The sequence below is a fragment of the Malassezia vespertilionis genome, chromosome 3, assembly GCF_029542925.1.
Source record: "Malassezia vespertilionis chromosome 3, complete sequence".
In the NCBI taxonomy this organism is placed as follows: Eukaryota; Fungi; Basidiomycota; class Malasseziomycetes; order Malasseziales; family Malasseziaceae; genus Malassezia; species Malassezia vespertilionis.
In genome coordinates, this window is record NC_079249.1 from 915,357 (window position 1) to 930,032 (window position 14,676).

Consider the following 14,676-nt stretch of genomic DNA (forward strand, 5'->3'; position numbering starts at 1 on the left):
TGAACTTTTCCCAGGGCTAATTTACCGTATGGTAAAACCTAAAGTTGTGCTTCTTATTTTTGTCTCTGGGAAGATTGTGCTTACAGGTGCCAAGGTCCGCGAGGAGATTTATACCGCCTTTAACCTCATTCTCCCCGTGTTGTCCGAGTTCCGTAAGCCGTGATATGGTGCATGGGAGGAACGGAAATAATACAAAGAAAACAATGTGGTGCCTCGCAAGATCTGTATTACCAATGTATAGCGTGGTACGTCGTCCAATGTATGTAGCCGTAATGGCCACTTTGCGCGAGCGAGACGCACGTGATCTATCATTATCTGCCGTCCGCGCATTTGTCACTGCCAGGGCGCATGGTTGCACAACGCATGGGTCTCATGCTTCCGGGCGCCATTGTGCGTCTACGGTTGCCTCCAGCATTGTGCACAATGCGAACTATGCTATATGCAGCTCCTTTGAGTGCTGCATTTGCCACACGCGCCCAACTCCTGGCGCCTTCTTCGCGTCGTGCCTTTTCCGTGTTTAGTGGTAAAAACAACGATTCTGCGCGTGCAGCAGTCATGGAGAAGCTGGATGAGCCAAGTGCATCTGTAGCGCAGCATTTCGACCTTGCGAGCAACGTCAACCCAATCCATACCCTGGAAGAGCGCTTCGCAAATGCAAACGATACGACCAGTTCTTTCGTGCACTCTGAAGAGCAAGCCCTCAATGCCGCCTCGGAGCATGCGACTACGCAGTTAAAAGAACTTGGTTTGGGCGGCTGGTCGCCTTCTGGCATGCTGCAACACCTTTTGGATACGACGCAGTTCTACACAGGACTCCCTTGGTGGGGCACGATCGTGCTGGTGACGTGCGCCATTCGTCTTTCGATTGCGCCGCTGCTCGTGTACGTTCAAGGCAACTCGATCCGCCTTTCGAATGTCCAGCCGCAGATGCAGGCAATGATTGCGGATATGGAGTATGCCAAGTCTACCGGCAATCAGCAGGAAATGCAGCTTGCCGCGATGAAAGTGCGCAAGCTGCTTGCGGACAACAATGCGTCGCCGTTCCGTTCGCTGCTCCTACCTGTGGTGCAAATGCCCATCTTTCTGTCGTTCTACTTTGCGATTGATGGGCTCGCCAAAGCCAAGCTCCCCGCACTGACCACTGGCGGCCTGCCGTGGGTGCCTGACCTAACCGTTGCCGACCCGTACTATGTGCTCCCCGTCGCCAGTGCCTTGATGACTTTGCTAGTTTTGGAGACAGGTGCTGAGACGGGCACAACTGCGATGAACCAGACGGCGCAGGCGCGCATGGTAAAGAACATTCTTCGCGGCGTCACCGTTGTCGCTGCGTGGTTCGTTTCCAGCTTCCCCGCAGCGCTGCTTGTGTACTGGACTACGACCAACACATTTTCGCTGGTGCAATTGCTCGCGCTTCGCACACGCGTCATGAAGCGCCTCTTGAAGCTGCCGGAGAAAATTGAGCACAAGACACAACCGCATGTAAAGCAAAAATCGTTTGTGGAAAACTTGCGCGCTACTGCAAGCAACAAAGCAGCGGCCCAAAAAGCGCCGACACCCGTTGCTCCGCGCCGCGGGGGCCAGAGCATGTATGGCGGTACGAAAAATATTGCGGACAACATGAGTGCACAGCGCCAGAGCGCCCTGGACGCCATGCTTTCCGAGGATAGTACATCGAAGGAGGCTACTGCCGCGCACGCTTCGCGCGAAACAGTCGCTGCGGAAAAGCAGGCGCGTGTCGCTGCAGCTCGCGAGCGCAGAATGCGCGGCCGTGCTTAGGACGAGCGTTACGCTTACATAACCAATGCCACAGACCACGTAGGTAGTTTTCGGCGACAGTACCCTTTTCTTGCATGGCGGAGCCCATCGTCGACGATGGGCCATTGGCTAGCTACTTAGCGGATATTGCCAAGAAAGGCAAGGAGCATGACAACCCACTAGGCAAGGTACCTGCGGTCCCTGCTCCAAGTCGGCCACACTGGCGCAACGCGCTGCAGCACGGCCTGGCATTGCTGCGAGTACAGCTTGTGCAATCGATGCCAGAGGCTGCACTGCTGGATGCACATGCACGAAAGTCTGCACACGATCATGCATGGTGTGCTGACGACGGAGCAGCGCTGTTTGCAGAGCGACTCAAGTATGCCGTGGCAACTTCGTTCCTGCTTACGTCGCAGCTCTCCATTTCCATGTACGGCCAAGACAAGGAGCAAAAGAAGCAGAAACACATGCCCAGCCATACAATGACCAAGCATACAGACGACCGATACGCGGTGCAAGCGAGCATTGCAGACCCTGTCCCGATGCTGATGCTCGGCGCCGCAGTTGCGGTGGTGCTTGGATGCATTGCGCTGCACATCCCATTTCCTGTGATGCTCCTGTGCCTGGTTGCGCTGGATGCGACTACGACATTTTTTCCGCACGTCCCATCGGCACTGCGCGGCCCGCGCACGATGCGGTTCTCCCTCTCGCAGACACCGGACAGTGCGAGGCCGAGATATTTGGCCGCAGGCGAACCTACACCATCGTGGGTCGTCGACGAGCGTTTGCGCCTGCAGGAGGAGACGCTACTATGCACAGAGCGGCTAATCGCGGCCGCTTATGCGCTCGATCGCACCATGAATGCGTGCATTGCAGCAATCCAGGAAGTGGAGCTGGTTTCGCGCGGGTACAGTTTGTCGAGTCCGCTGCCCCCCATCTCGCGCTTGGAATCGCTATATACCCTATCTACATCCACCTCAGAAATGCTGTCGAGTGCGGAGCTGCATGCGTCTCCCAGCCGCATTCACAGCGCCGTGTATCCCCAACGGCTTACTGTACTGCGCAAGACATTGCTTGATACACTGGAGACCATCACATACCATTCGATTGCAGCGCGCGATATCTTGGTCCCGCTATGCTATGCCGCAGATACGGAGACGATAGAAGAGCTCTCCGAGCTTCGGAAGAAGTCGCGCATGGAACCAACGACTACATGGACGTCGGTGCGCGCGCCAGGGAATACTACGCCTCGCATGCGTTCTCTCTTTGCGCAGGCCACGCCGCCGAATCGGGGCGCCAATACACGCCAGTGTATACCGCTCGCGTCGCCCGTGACTCCTTCACGGAACAGTCCCGATATACACACGCACCGCGCATCCAGCACCGATACCCACGCACGCCAAATGATGCACGGTAGTGGCAGCGATACGGAGGAGACGTGCGCAGTACACACACCCAGCAAACTGGCTGCGGAAATGCGCCGCGATCGCTTGTCGCTTGCGTGCCTGAAAGCAAAATTCGAGCACATGCATCTCGTGCGCAGGTCCATGCTTTACCACTTCCTCGCGCTCGACTTTACGATGCAGTCTCCAGTCACTATCTATCGCGTAGAGGGGCATCCTGAGCAGGTGTCCCTGACGGCGTATTGGGACTCAACCGTGGTGCGCCGCGTTCTGCAGCCGCTCGCACAGGTTATGGAGGAAAGTGCAACGCATTTGCGCACGCTTCTCGAGCACAGCATGGGCGAGACACTTGGGATGGACGATGCAGTGTTGCCCGATACAAACGGCGCAGCGTTCCTTCATCAGCATCTTGGCCTCACCGACCGCATGGCGGAAATGGGACGCACACTGCGCACGGTCCAATGCAAGCTGCGGGCGTGTGTTGAGGATCTTGCAATCCCACCGCCGCCCGCATTGCACGGTGTTGGGCATGAAATGCGCTATGTACAAAAGGGGAGCGACGTGCGCCAGACGCAGCGTACGTTTGACAGTATCCGCAACGATCTCTTGGCAATGTCGTCCGAGTGGGAGGCCGCGCTCCGTATCATGGAGATGGCCAACGCGCCGCCGCAGCCAAAGACGCCCAAGACGCCGCCGCAGCCAAAGACGCCATGCCAAGATTCGGGTCCCGACACGGACGACTGTACAGATGCAGCCGTTTTCAAGACCGACAAAAAGTACTCGCTCGACAATCTTTCACTCATACAGCTTCTTGTCGACTCAACAAGCCCGGATTCGTTGCCAATGCCGGGAGATGAAGAAGTGTTTGAAAGCACGACGCAGGCCAAACCAGCGAGAAGCGTGCTCCCACGCGCCGAAAGAATACGAATCATGCAAGAACAGCGCACAAATCAACTATTTACACAAACTAAAGACCCTGCGGTGATGGTGACAGAACTCAAAGACGTGCTTTCTTTGCGCCGCGTGCATGCGACAGCGCGCGACGATAGTCGGTAGCTCCCTCCACAGTACACGTGACATGCCACAATGCGACGCGCCGCACCCGTTTGCTGCTGCGCGATGAACGGAGCAATGGGTACGGCGGTGCGAGGCGTACCAGGGCCTATGCTTGCTGCACAGCGCCCCAGTGCTCCAAGCACGCAGCTAGAGGAAATATATCTTCAGCCCGGTCCACGCAACCGCCTTGTTCTCTCGCTGTGCTCGGACATTCCATCCCAAGTGAACTGGGCATTTGCGCGGCTGGCAGCATACTCGCAGCAGTTGGGCGATCGGTTTCTGCTGGCAGACTACCCCGGACTGGATGAAGTGCTCATGTCCTACGTGCAGCGGCTGTGTGCCGCACTGCGCGGCGAGCCACGCTCCGAGTGGGACGCGAGCAACGACCAGGACGAGCATGTAGACGGGCGCGTGGTGGACCAAGGAATAGGTGCGCCGGGCGAGAATGGAGGCATGGGTCTCGGCATGGCGTGTGTCCATCTTGCCGTGCCAAAGCGGCGGCAAGTTGCATTGCCGCTGCCTGCGCACTTTAGCCCAAGCAGCGTGCCGAGGGACGCACAAACTCTCCGGCATGCGCTCGCAGCCGTGCTCGTGTTGCGCAACGTAACTTTGACGATGCAAAACGCTGCAAGGCTGACCGCATTCCCGGGCGTGTTGCAAATCGTTGCGGAAGCGCTCCAGCACAGCATGACGACGCAATCGCTGGTGGATTGGAATACGTGTGCCGACTTTCGCGTGAATCTGCTCGAGATTCTAGAGTCCCTTGCATCCAGGATCCAGCTCAGCGAGTGGGTCCAAAGCGCATACACGGGAGCGGGCGAGCCTGAGGAGCGAGCGGTGCGCACCGAGGACCGTGTTTTTGCCCTGCTCCACACGCTCCTCCATACGACAAAAGACCGCGCACTGCTCTTGGGAAGTTTGCGGTGCATGCGTGCAATTGTATCGAACCCAGCCAACGAACATGTGCTTAGCGAAACGACGTGGTCGCACACGCCCCTGCGCCTGCATATTATTCCGCGCTGCCTTGCGCTCCTTCCGCTCACGCAGGACCCAGAGCTGCTGGAATCTGGGCTTGATTTGCTGTACCAGATGATCGTCACGGGCGAAAATGCAATCTTGATCGGCGCACTGACTGTGGCGCAAGTGTCTGCGGCTGTGGATGCAAGTAGCTTGTGGCAGGACGACGCGGACACGCGGCCTTTGGTCGACTCTGTCGTCGGCTACCTTGTGCGCAACTTGTCGCTCGGCAAGACGGTTTGGGAGCGCGACTCGGTCATCACAGCCAACACCTCTGCGCCGTGGAGCGCAGAGGTGCCTAGCGCCGCGCGCCAGCGCCGCCTTCGCGAGCGTGCGCTGCGCGAGAAGCGCGAGCGACTGACGGTAGAGGAGCGCAACCAGTGGAAGACGCTCCGCCCTGAAGAAAAAGAGCAGCTGCAGCAAATGCATGAGCCAGAGCGCGGCATTGCGTGGATGAAGATGCTGTTTGAGCAGGACTCGCTAGGCGAAGTCACCCAAATGGAGTTTTGGATTACGTACCGCGACCAGTTTACGCCCATGGCAGCACATGGCGCAGCGCCGCTACAACCCGCTGCAAACTTGATCCGAAACGTTTCCCAAACGTTTCCCGGGGCGGCTGCTATGGTCATTTCTCCCGGTATCGGCCAGCAGCCGCGCTTCATCATCCGGGGTATTTCGCTGCGCGATCGGTCCCAGGCCTCCTTTGCGTGTTCATGGGAGGACTGCCCAGCGCCGCAAGCGCCTTGTGCAGAGGCAATCAAGGACCACTTGGATGTGCACGCCAGTGCGGCTAAAGACGGGCAGTGTCGCTGGCACAACTGCAATGCAAACACGCAGGATTCGCCAGACGCAAACTCGCTCCTGCGCCAGCATGTGCGCACGCATATGCCGCAGCCGGTAGACGATGTACAGCTCGCCGTACCGGGACCGCCAGCGCAAGGAACCATGGATCATCCGGGGACGATTACATTTGAAGTCGAGCGCACGCCGTCTGTGCCGAGCGCCGCGCCGCAGGAAGGGCCGCTGCCTTGCGGCGTCGCTTTCCTGTCTGCATTGGTGCTTCGCTTTGTGACGCGCGCCGCGCGCAATGTTTTGAAACGCAGCGGCGCAGGATGTCCGACACACACGTACGGCGGCGCGCAGTCGAGTTCCAAGGCGCCGTTGGAGGGCGGTGACATGTTTGGATGCCCCATTCCCCCGACTATGCAAGACGCAAATGGAGGGCTGGACGGCGTGCAAAAGGCGCCGGCGGTCAGTGCAGCACAAATCGCCGCAGCGCGCGATCTAATGAATGCGCTCGCAAGCCGCGAAGATGCCATGGTGAAGGTGGCGCTGCAGAATGATATCCTGTGTCGCATCATTAGCGATACGCTCGTCTTGATCCGTACACCGAGCGCGGAGCACACTATGTAGCATGGATGGGTCGTTGCGGACATGTAGTATATAACAGTTGACCCTGGGCCGTTGTGTCGCGGCGTGCGCGGGGCGTTGCTTGTTCGTGATCGGTTTGTTGCTTATGTACAGCTAGTCTACAATCACTGCGGGTGTCAGTCCATATCACGCAAACGTCTGGTCCATCATAATCAAAGGTATCTTCAATGTAAATTCGTAAGTCTAACATATGTGCTTTCACGCCGGAGCGATAATCATTTGGACCAGACTGTTGGAAACGTACCGTGGATGCCTCTGTGGGTGGCGGCGCATGGCGCTGCACAATCGCCTCGCAGTGCGCCCACTCCTCCAAAATCTCTTGCTGGATGCGCTGGTAGGCCTGCATGTAATTCTCCAGCGCTGCGCGCACGTCCAGCGCTTTTTCCTGCTCGAAGCGCTGAAACTCTTTCTTGCACAGCTCGGTCACGTCGTCGAAGCGTGTGTGCAGCGTGGCCGCTTGCAGCTCCGCATGGGAGAGCGCGTTGATTTGCAAGTCCATATGCGCTGCGGGATTAGTGCGCTGTCGGTGCCGCTGCTTGGTCAAGTCTTCCTCGGCGCGCTGCCACGCTTGCCAAAGCTCGACGCGCGTCGCAAATGCTTTGCGCACATTGCCAACGAGCCGTTCGTACTCGTACAAAACAAGTCCAAGCACGTTTGCCTCGTGGTCAGCAAGCACCTCGGACGCCTCCGCTGCGCGTTTTTTCATCTCGGAGAGCGCGCCAAACGATGTGGAAACGTGGCGGGAAAGTGTGCTGGAAGAAAGCGCGACGAGGACCTTGTACAAGTGGTCCTGCTTGGACGCAAGCGCTTGCCGCTTTTGCGCAAGATGCATCACGCTATGGACAATGTGTTGCATGTGTTTCTCCAGCTGGCCCAAAAAAAGCTCCTGCTGTTTGAACCACTCGTCCGTTTCGCGGAATCGCAACGCCTGCAGCGAGTGGCTCCAGCCCATGTACGTCTTTTGCTCCGGCGTGACGACGGCGCCTTTTTTCGCGTCGCGCGCCTTGATGTCCGCGGCAAGGGATTGGCTCTGGAGAAAGAGCATCAGGTCTTCGTCCGTGCGCAAGGCGGGGTGCTCGAGAATCTTGGTCAGTGCATGCTCCAGCGACCGACGACGCAGCTCGACAAGTGCAGGCGCCATGTTCCCAATCTTGACCTTTTCGGGGATCGCAGGGACAATCACCCCGGCATGGTTCTGCACGAGCGCTGCATGCATCCAGCGAAAGTCACTGTAGCGCCGTAGGGTGGAAAGCGTGTCGCGGGGAAACCAAGGGGCATTGGACGTGACGCGCACGGTGTACTCGACGTGGGAAGATACACGGTCGCTGACGCGCTGTGGGTTGCCGACGTGGATGTTAAACTGGTACGCGGGCGCTGGCGCTCGCGCTCGCGCTTTTGTGGGCGAGCGCTGTCCGTACCGCACTTCGTCGTCATTCGCGGCAACAGGCGTTGGCGCGGCCTGGCCTGCGGCGTCGGTACTGGGCAAGCCTGCGTCGCGATGCGCAGCGCGCGGAGGTCCGCGCCGCGCCAAGTACGAACGCCACCACTCCTCAAACGAGACGGTCGTCATGTCTATGCCCAGCGCCTCCGCATCGCCCGTGTCCATCTCGCAATTTTCGGGGCGCTGTGTCGATGCGTGTGCATCCACTTGGTACACCGGATCCAAGCAGGTTGCGGTGGTCACCTGTGCGCCGCACGCATCGTTCCACGCGCGCGACATGATGCAGCACATTTCGTACTTGGACATGCCTTTTTTCGCAGCGAGGTGCAGTGTTGGCGGCATGGGCTGCGGCGGCGCGGCGCGAAGGCGGCGCTGCGCAATCTCGCAAAGCTGCACAAGCATGCGCGCAAGGTCCTCGACATGCGTTGGAAACCGACGTGCGTGTGCGTCCATGCTAATCTTCGACGACGCATCGTCGCGTGGCTGGATCGCACCGAGCAGCACATTCACGGCGGACTCGCCGTCGTATTCCGTGTCGCCGTACAGCACAGGCACGCGAACGTTGGTCGCAAAGCCGCGCTTGCCATGCTCGAGCACGGCGATCTCAGCGTCGCGTTTGCTCTTGCCGTATGCATTGAGAGGGTTGGGCGGGCTATCGACGTTGTACGGCGGACTGCGCCCGTCAAACACGTACTCTGTGGAAAGGTTGACCAGGTAGGCGGGTGGGTGTAGCGCCGCACACGCTTTGGCCATGGCTGCAGGCAGCGCTACATTCAGGCGGTGCACGGCGTCTGCATCGCGCTCGACAACGTCTGGACGCCGCTCCGCTGCGGTATGCAGCACCACGTCTGGCTTGCACGCTTGGACAAGCACGTCCACCTCCGCCGACTCGCGCAGATCCACACAGGCCACCTTTGCGTTCGCTCTCGAAAACGCAGTGCCATGCGTGTCGTACCCGGCATCCTCACACGCGGTCATCAGCGCGCGGCCCAGCAGGCCCGAAGCGCCCGTCACAAGCACACGCATGGTGGCGCAAACGGGACGCGCCGCCGGCCGAAAGGGCAATTTTTGTCATCCGTGTTGGTCTCGCGCGCTGGGCTCGGCACACCGTCTTTTTTTGATGCTCGCGCGTGCGTGGGAGGAAGCGTTGCGTGGGTACGAGGCGGATGCACGCGACGAAGCGGATGTGTGTACCTTGCGATGCTTACCGCAGGCGTGGAACATGGTGCGCGCCGCATTCGACCCTGCGTCGCCGGCAACGTTGGAAACCAGGATGCGCGGTGCGTGGCGAGGCGAGAAGGAACACCGACTGACTCCAGCCGATACCCAAGCCGCCGTCGCGGTGCTTGCACAGACGCCTGCGGAACTCGGCGCCTGGTACATGGGTACGTCGCCGCGCTGCTCACCCCAGGCACATGCCAGGAAAAATTCGCGCTGTTCTGCACCACGACCCTCGCGCCCCTTGCCGCTGCTGAAAAAGCGCGCGTCGAGCTGCCCGGTGCAATTGACCAATGCTTCCGGTGGGTTTGCGAGCGGAGAGAGATGCTGTGTCCCCCCGAGCTTGGCGGCCTCGGCCTCGCGCACCTCGCCAGTGCATTCCTGCTGCAGTGCCAAACGCAATGCACTGCGGCGATGCATTCCGCGATGCTGGAAGCGCTGCCCGCGTACTTTGCCGAGATGCTGCATGCCGGGCACGGCACTGTCGTGGTAGAGCCTGTTGGCATGCAAGTCGCTGCGCAGATGCGGTACCTGGGCCTCGATTCGTTCGTACAAGGCGTGCTTACTTCCACCGCGACGCGCATTCTCGACGCAGCCACGCACCACGAGACGGGCGCATTGCGCGGTGCGCTGCGCAATGGTGCATTTCCTGTGCTCCACGACATGCTCGTGAGCCAGCTGATGCCCGCGCTCACGGCCATGCTCGACGCCAAGCCCGCCTTGGCATCGCCGCTCGACGAAATGCATGCGCGGCACGATGTGTGGGACGTGAGTATTTCGCAGCTGCACGACGAATCCTTTCGCGCGGCGCCGCTCGCCGACCACGAGTCGCTCTACCTGCTGCTAGAGTACTCGCTGCTGCGCGCACTGGGGCACGCCCGGCTCGCCCAGCTCTTTGATATCGTCGGCATGTACCCAAAAACACGCGCGGCGCTGGGCGATATCATGGCGTGGCTCGACAAGTCCAACGAGCGCACCGAGGTGGTGCGCGTATTTTCGCGCGCGTACGTACGCTTCCCCGCCCCGTAGTCCTAACCCGCAGTCTGAGGACCCGGCTCTTGCACCCGGGCGTCGCCACGCATGCCATCCTTGTATATTATGTCAATATTGTGTATGCGCTGCGCCTCGTGGATACCAGCGGCGTGGTTCTGTCGCAGGTGCTCCCGCCCGTGCAGCGCTACCTGCGCACACGCAGCGATACCATCCAGGCCGTGGTCGCCGCACTCCTGGGAAACGACCCCGCCTTCCAGCTCTTGCGCATGGAGCTGGAAAGCGCAGGGAGCGGGCGCCAGCCAGCGCTCTCCAAAACCATGCGCCGCGCACAGGAAGAGGACGAGGTGCAGGCACGCCCAGAGTACTGGTCCGACCCCGCATGGGCCCCGCGCCCCGTAGACGCGGGGCCCGAGTATAGCCAGATGCGCTCGCGCGATGTGATAGATCTGCTCGTCGGCATCTTTGACGACCACGCCGGCTTCATCCATGCCCTCGAGCGGCACACTGCGCAGCAGCTGATGCACACCCAGGACTATGACACCGCGCGTGTGCGCCGCAACAACGACATTTTCAAGCAGCGCTTCGGCGAGGGAAGTCTGCACCACTGCGACGTCATGCTCGCGGATGTGGCCGCATCCGCCCGCGCCGACGCGCAATTCCACCGTGGCGCCGAGCGTGCGGGGGTCTACGGTGCGGTGCACCCCCTCTTTATTTCGCGCCAGTTTTGGCCGGAAATCGAAACGGGCACGTTTGCTGTGCCGGCGCGACTGGCCCAGGCATTGGAGGCGTTCGCGGCATTTTACGCAGACACACAGCGCCAAAAACGCCTGCGCTGGCTGCCCCACCTCGGCACGGTCGATCTTGCGGTGGAAATGGGCGACGGCCGCACCGTCGAGGTCACAGCGACGCCACTGCAAGCGGCGGTAGCCGAGCTCGTCGCCGGCGAGCACGACGCACGCATCGTCTCTGCAGACCACATTGCCGGCGCACTCGACATCGATCGGCAGGCTGCAGTGCATGCGCTGCGCTTTTGGGTGTCGCACCATGTGCTCTCGGAACTGCCCCAGGGGGGGAGCTTTGCGGTACGCGAACGCATATAATCAATAGCTATACAACTACGCCTCGCGCACCGCGGGCAAAAGCAAACTATTTTCGCGCACGAGGCGGATCAGCTCCTGGCCCGCCATGGAGGGACCGCTCGGGTGCGCGAGAACGTGGTGCGCCCGCGCAACGTACCGCTCGCCAAACACACTCAGTTCGAGCACACACTGTGCAAGGAGGCGGAGGTGGGCGTCTTGGTCCATGTGCCGCTGTGCGCGCGCCGCATCGATGCGCTCTTGGACAAGGGCGGCGAGCGACTGCGCGGCGGGCGCATCGGTCAGGTAAAATTCGTACACGGCCTCTTTCTTCGCAGTGTGGCGCAGGAGGATGGTGGGACGCAGCGCGTCGGCGCTCGCGTCAAGAGAGACGGTGCGTGGGAGCGTATCCCACGTCCCGCGCATCCTCGAAGGCGTGCCGCGGTACAGCTTTGCGTGCTTGCCGATGCGCACAAATGACAGATCGTGCCGTCCAGCGGCGGTGCTGCACACGGTGAACTCCGCAACAGGCGCGTGGGCAAACGAGAGCACTGGGGGATCGAGAAAGAGGCTTGCGCCTTCAAGTCGGATCTTCAAGTCGGGGTCCGGCGCGTCGAGCGCAATGGTCACTGGCGCGCTGGGGACGCCGACCTGGAGTCCAGCGGCGAGCGCGCTTATATCGTACACGATGGTGCGCTGCGGCACGTCTTCGGGGCCCGCCGCTTGCGCAAACGGCTGGGTCTTGACGCCAAAGTAGAGCTCGCACAGCTCGCGCTCCGAGAGGAGCTGCTCCACGTCGTGCTCGCGCACAGACTGGACAAAGTGCGCCAGCGAGATGGTGGCGCACGGCTTGGCAAACATGCCGGGGGTAAATGAGCCTTGGCCCGTGTGCAGCGCATCGTGCAGTGCCATCATCGCAAACGTGAGATCCGTCGCGAGCTCCAAGGTAAATGTGGGCGCGAGCATGCCGCTGTTGGAGCGCAGCCAGTGTGCGGCAAACGCAAGCAAAAGCAGCTCGAAATCGTGCTGTGCCGCGGGAAAGCGCAGATCAAGCAGCAAGCTGCGCAGGGCCGTTTCGATGCCGATGCCTGCAAAGCGGTGCTGTGCGACATAGTGCTGCAGCACATCGCGGTTGTGCGGCGCAAAGAGGTACGCGGAGACAACGACGCGGTCGAGTTCGGGGCAAATGTAGAGGAGGTGCGCGCGCGCTTTCGCATCCGGCACCTGGCCATGGGCGTCGGCGATAGTGTCAAAGGCATTGCGCAGGTCCATCTGGAAGCGCGGCATGTTGTTCAAAACCATGGCGCGCTTCGCACGAAGCTCGGCATTGCGCGCGACAGCGGTGCTCAAAAGCTGCACATCCGCTGCAGCCATAACTGCAATGGGCGTGTACATCTCGCGTAAATCTGTGGGCGTGTCGAGGCGCGCGACCATAAACTTGGACAGCGCGTCCGACTCGGCGGGGACAATGGCGGGCTTGGCGAGGAGCAGCACATCGTCAAAGACAAACAGGTACCGCAGCTTGACATACGCATCGCCCGCAGACTGAAGAAGGGGGAGAACGGTGCGCAGCTTTCGTGCTGGATCCCGCGCAAGGTGGATGGGAATCGTGGCGGGAAAGTGCGCGTGCAAGTGTCGCACAGGCTGCGCCAAACTCTGGTTCAGCCGCGTCAAAACGGCCGCAGTGACGGGGAGCACAACGGCATGGGAAAAGGCACGCGCTTGCGCATCGCCTTGAAGCACAAGCGCAGCAAGTTCGTTCGACGCCTCGGCCTTGCTCTGCTTGGCCTTGTTCCGGTCGCCCAGCCGCGAGCGCGAGGTTTTGCGGCGCAGCGAGCCAAGCAGCCGTGCGCCACGGCTCTCCTTCTTGGGCTCGGTGGCCATCGTCTCCTCGGCGTGCGGAAACGGTGCGCTGGCGCTGCGGCTCGCAGGGAGAGGAGAATGCTGGTCGGGCTCGGCAGCACTAATGCTCCGCATATTGGTCGGGGCGCGGAGCGCGGGGTAGAGCGATAAAATTGCCTCGGCGCTGGGCTGCGGCGCAGGGAGACTCGGCAGCGGTTTGACGTCGTCATGCAGCACTGGAGTCGAGGACCAGTGGTACGCGACAGGCTTGAGGTGCAGCGCGGGCGAGGTAAAGGTGGGGGGGGCCACGCCGCTGCCTTTGCTTGAGCGGTGGTGCTCGTCGCCCTGGGTACTGTTCTGGCGTGCCTCTGCATCGAGCTCCACGGTGAGTTTTTGCAGCATCGCGAGAATAGGCTGGTTATTTTTTCGGGGGCGCGCAGGCGCTGCATCGGAGAGTGTGGGCGCTTCGTTGGCGCGCACGTCGCTGGCTTTTTCGGCAGCGCTGCCACAAGGCACCTCGTCGGAGCTCCCATCGCGCGCACCCAGCCCCTCGCGCTTTCCAATCTTGCGGAACATGCGCAGGCGCGCAACATCGCGCGCAGACACGGACCGAATCAAGGTGGATCGCTTGGGATCGCGCGGCGGCGTTATGGCTTCGTTCGAGGCGACACTCAATTGCGTCGCAACCGAGGTATCGTGCTCGTCTGTATGCGCCTCGACAAGCTCTGTATTTTGCCCTTCGTTTACGCTGCGGACAAAGTCAAACATATCGCGGTACGGCACGGGCGTCGTTGCACCCATCAGTTTCTGCATGGTATACGCACGCGCGACGCGCGACGTCGCGCTTGCGCTCGCCGAGCGCGAAAGTCCCGTGGCTTTTCGCTCGTATAGGATCCGTTTCCGCAGCTGCTCGAGGGACGGGAGTGGGAGGTGCTCAATCTGCCGCGGTGTCGAGAGCTTATCGTCCGATCCGGACCCCGACATGTCGTGGTACAGCTGAGGCGATGGCGTATACAGCGGCTCAAACGCCGTCCCACCCCCCTCACACGCCCCTGCGCCGTCTTTTTCAGCGTCGACCGGCGCGGCGAGCATTGGCAGCTGCGCCTGCACCATTTGCGGCGCGGCGTCCGAAGGCCGCAGACGCAGTCGTCGCGGCGATACACGCCGGACCTCTCGCTGCGACGCCGCTCGCCTCAGTTTGGCAATCGCTTCGCCGCGCGTGGATGAGCCCGCTGGACTGGGGTCTCGGGGAGAAGAAGGCAAACTCTCCAGAGTAACACACGCACAGCCATCGGCGCCGCGCACGACGGGTGCGTGCGCTAGTAAAAATGGAGCTCCTAGCATGCTCGTAGACATCAATGCATCTCCTTTGCTCGACGTCGAACCCGTCGCGCTGGCGTCCATGGCGGATTGGTCCGCAGCACAGCGTGCAACAGCGCGCGGT

General features: G+C 60.9%; 6 protein-coding genes across 6 annotated transcripts; 4 read left to right on the forward strand and 2 right to left on the reverse strand.

Moving 5' to 3' along the window:
* Positions 1-432: 432 nt before the first annotated feature.
* On the forward strand, positions 433-1,776 carry MVES1_001946 (uncharacterized protein; the record flags this gene model as incomplete). Its single annotated transcript, XM_056206779.1, has 1 exon — positions 433-1,776. One exon carries the CDS (start codon positions 433-435, stop codon positions 1,774-1,776), a length of 1,344 nt encoding a protein of 447 aa, XP_056062754.1.
* Positions 1,777-1,850: 74 nt separating this feature from the next.
* MVES1_001947 (uncharacterized protein) lies at positions 1,851-4,214 on the forward strand (the record flags this gene model as incomplete). The annotated part of the gene is made up of 1 exon (XM_056206780.1): positions 1,851-4,214. One exon carries the CDS (start codon positions 1,851-1,853, stop codon positions 4,212-4,214), a length of 2,364 nt encoding a protein of 787 aa, XP_056062755.1.
* Positions 4,215-4,289: 75 nt separating this feature from the next.
* Positions 4,290-6,644, forward strand: MVES1_001948 (uncharacterized protein; the record flags this gene model as incomplete). The annotated part of the gene is made up of 2 exons (XM_056206781.1): positions 4,290-4,293; positions 4,318-6,644. The coding sequence occupies 2 exons, from the start codon at positions 4,290-4,292 to the stop codon at positions 6,642-6,644; spliced, it is 2,331 nt and encodes a 776-aa protein (XP_056062756.1).
* Positions 6,645-6,788: 144 nt separating this feature from the next.
* vps5 (Vacuolar protein sorting-associated protein vps5) lies at positions 6,789-9,129 on the reverse strand (the record flags this gene model as incomplete). Its single annotated transcript, XM_056206782.1, has 2 exons — positions 6,789-6,824; positions 6,907-9,129. The coding sequence occupies 2 exons, from the start codon at positions 9,127-9,129 to the stop codon at positions 6,789-6,791; spliced, it is 2,259 nt and encodes a 752-aa protein (XP_056062757.1).
* A 1,137-nt stretch (positions 9,130-10,266) lies between these two features.
* On the forward strand, positions 10,267-11,414 carry MVES1_001950 (uncharacterized protein; the record flags this gene model as incomplete). Its single annotated transcript, XM_056206783.1, has 2 exons — positions 10,267-10,271; positions 10,364-11,414. 2 exons carry the CDS (start codon positions 10,267-10,269, stop codon positions 11,412-11,414), a joined length of 1,056 nt encoding a protein of 351 aa, XP_056062758.1.
* A 15-nt stretch (positions 11,415-11,429) lies between these two features.
* Positions 11,430-14,636, reverse strand: MVES1_001951 (uncharacterized protein; the record flags this gene model as incomplete). Its single annotated transcript, XM_056206784.1, has 1 exon — positions 11,430-14,636. The coding sequence occupies one exon, from the start codon at positions 14,634-14,636 to the stop codon at positions 11,430-11,432; it is 3,207 nt and encodes a 1,068-aa protein (XP_056062759.1).
* Between the last annotated feature and the right edge of the window lie 40 nt (positions 14,637-14,676).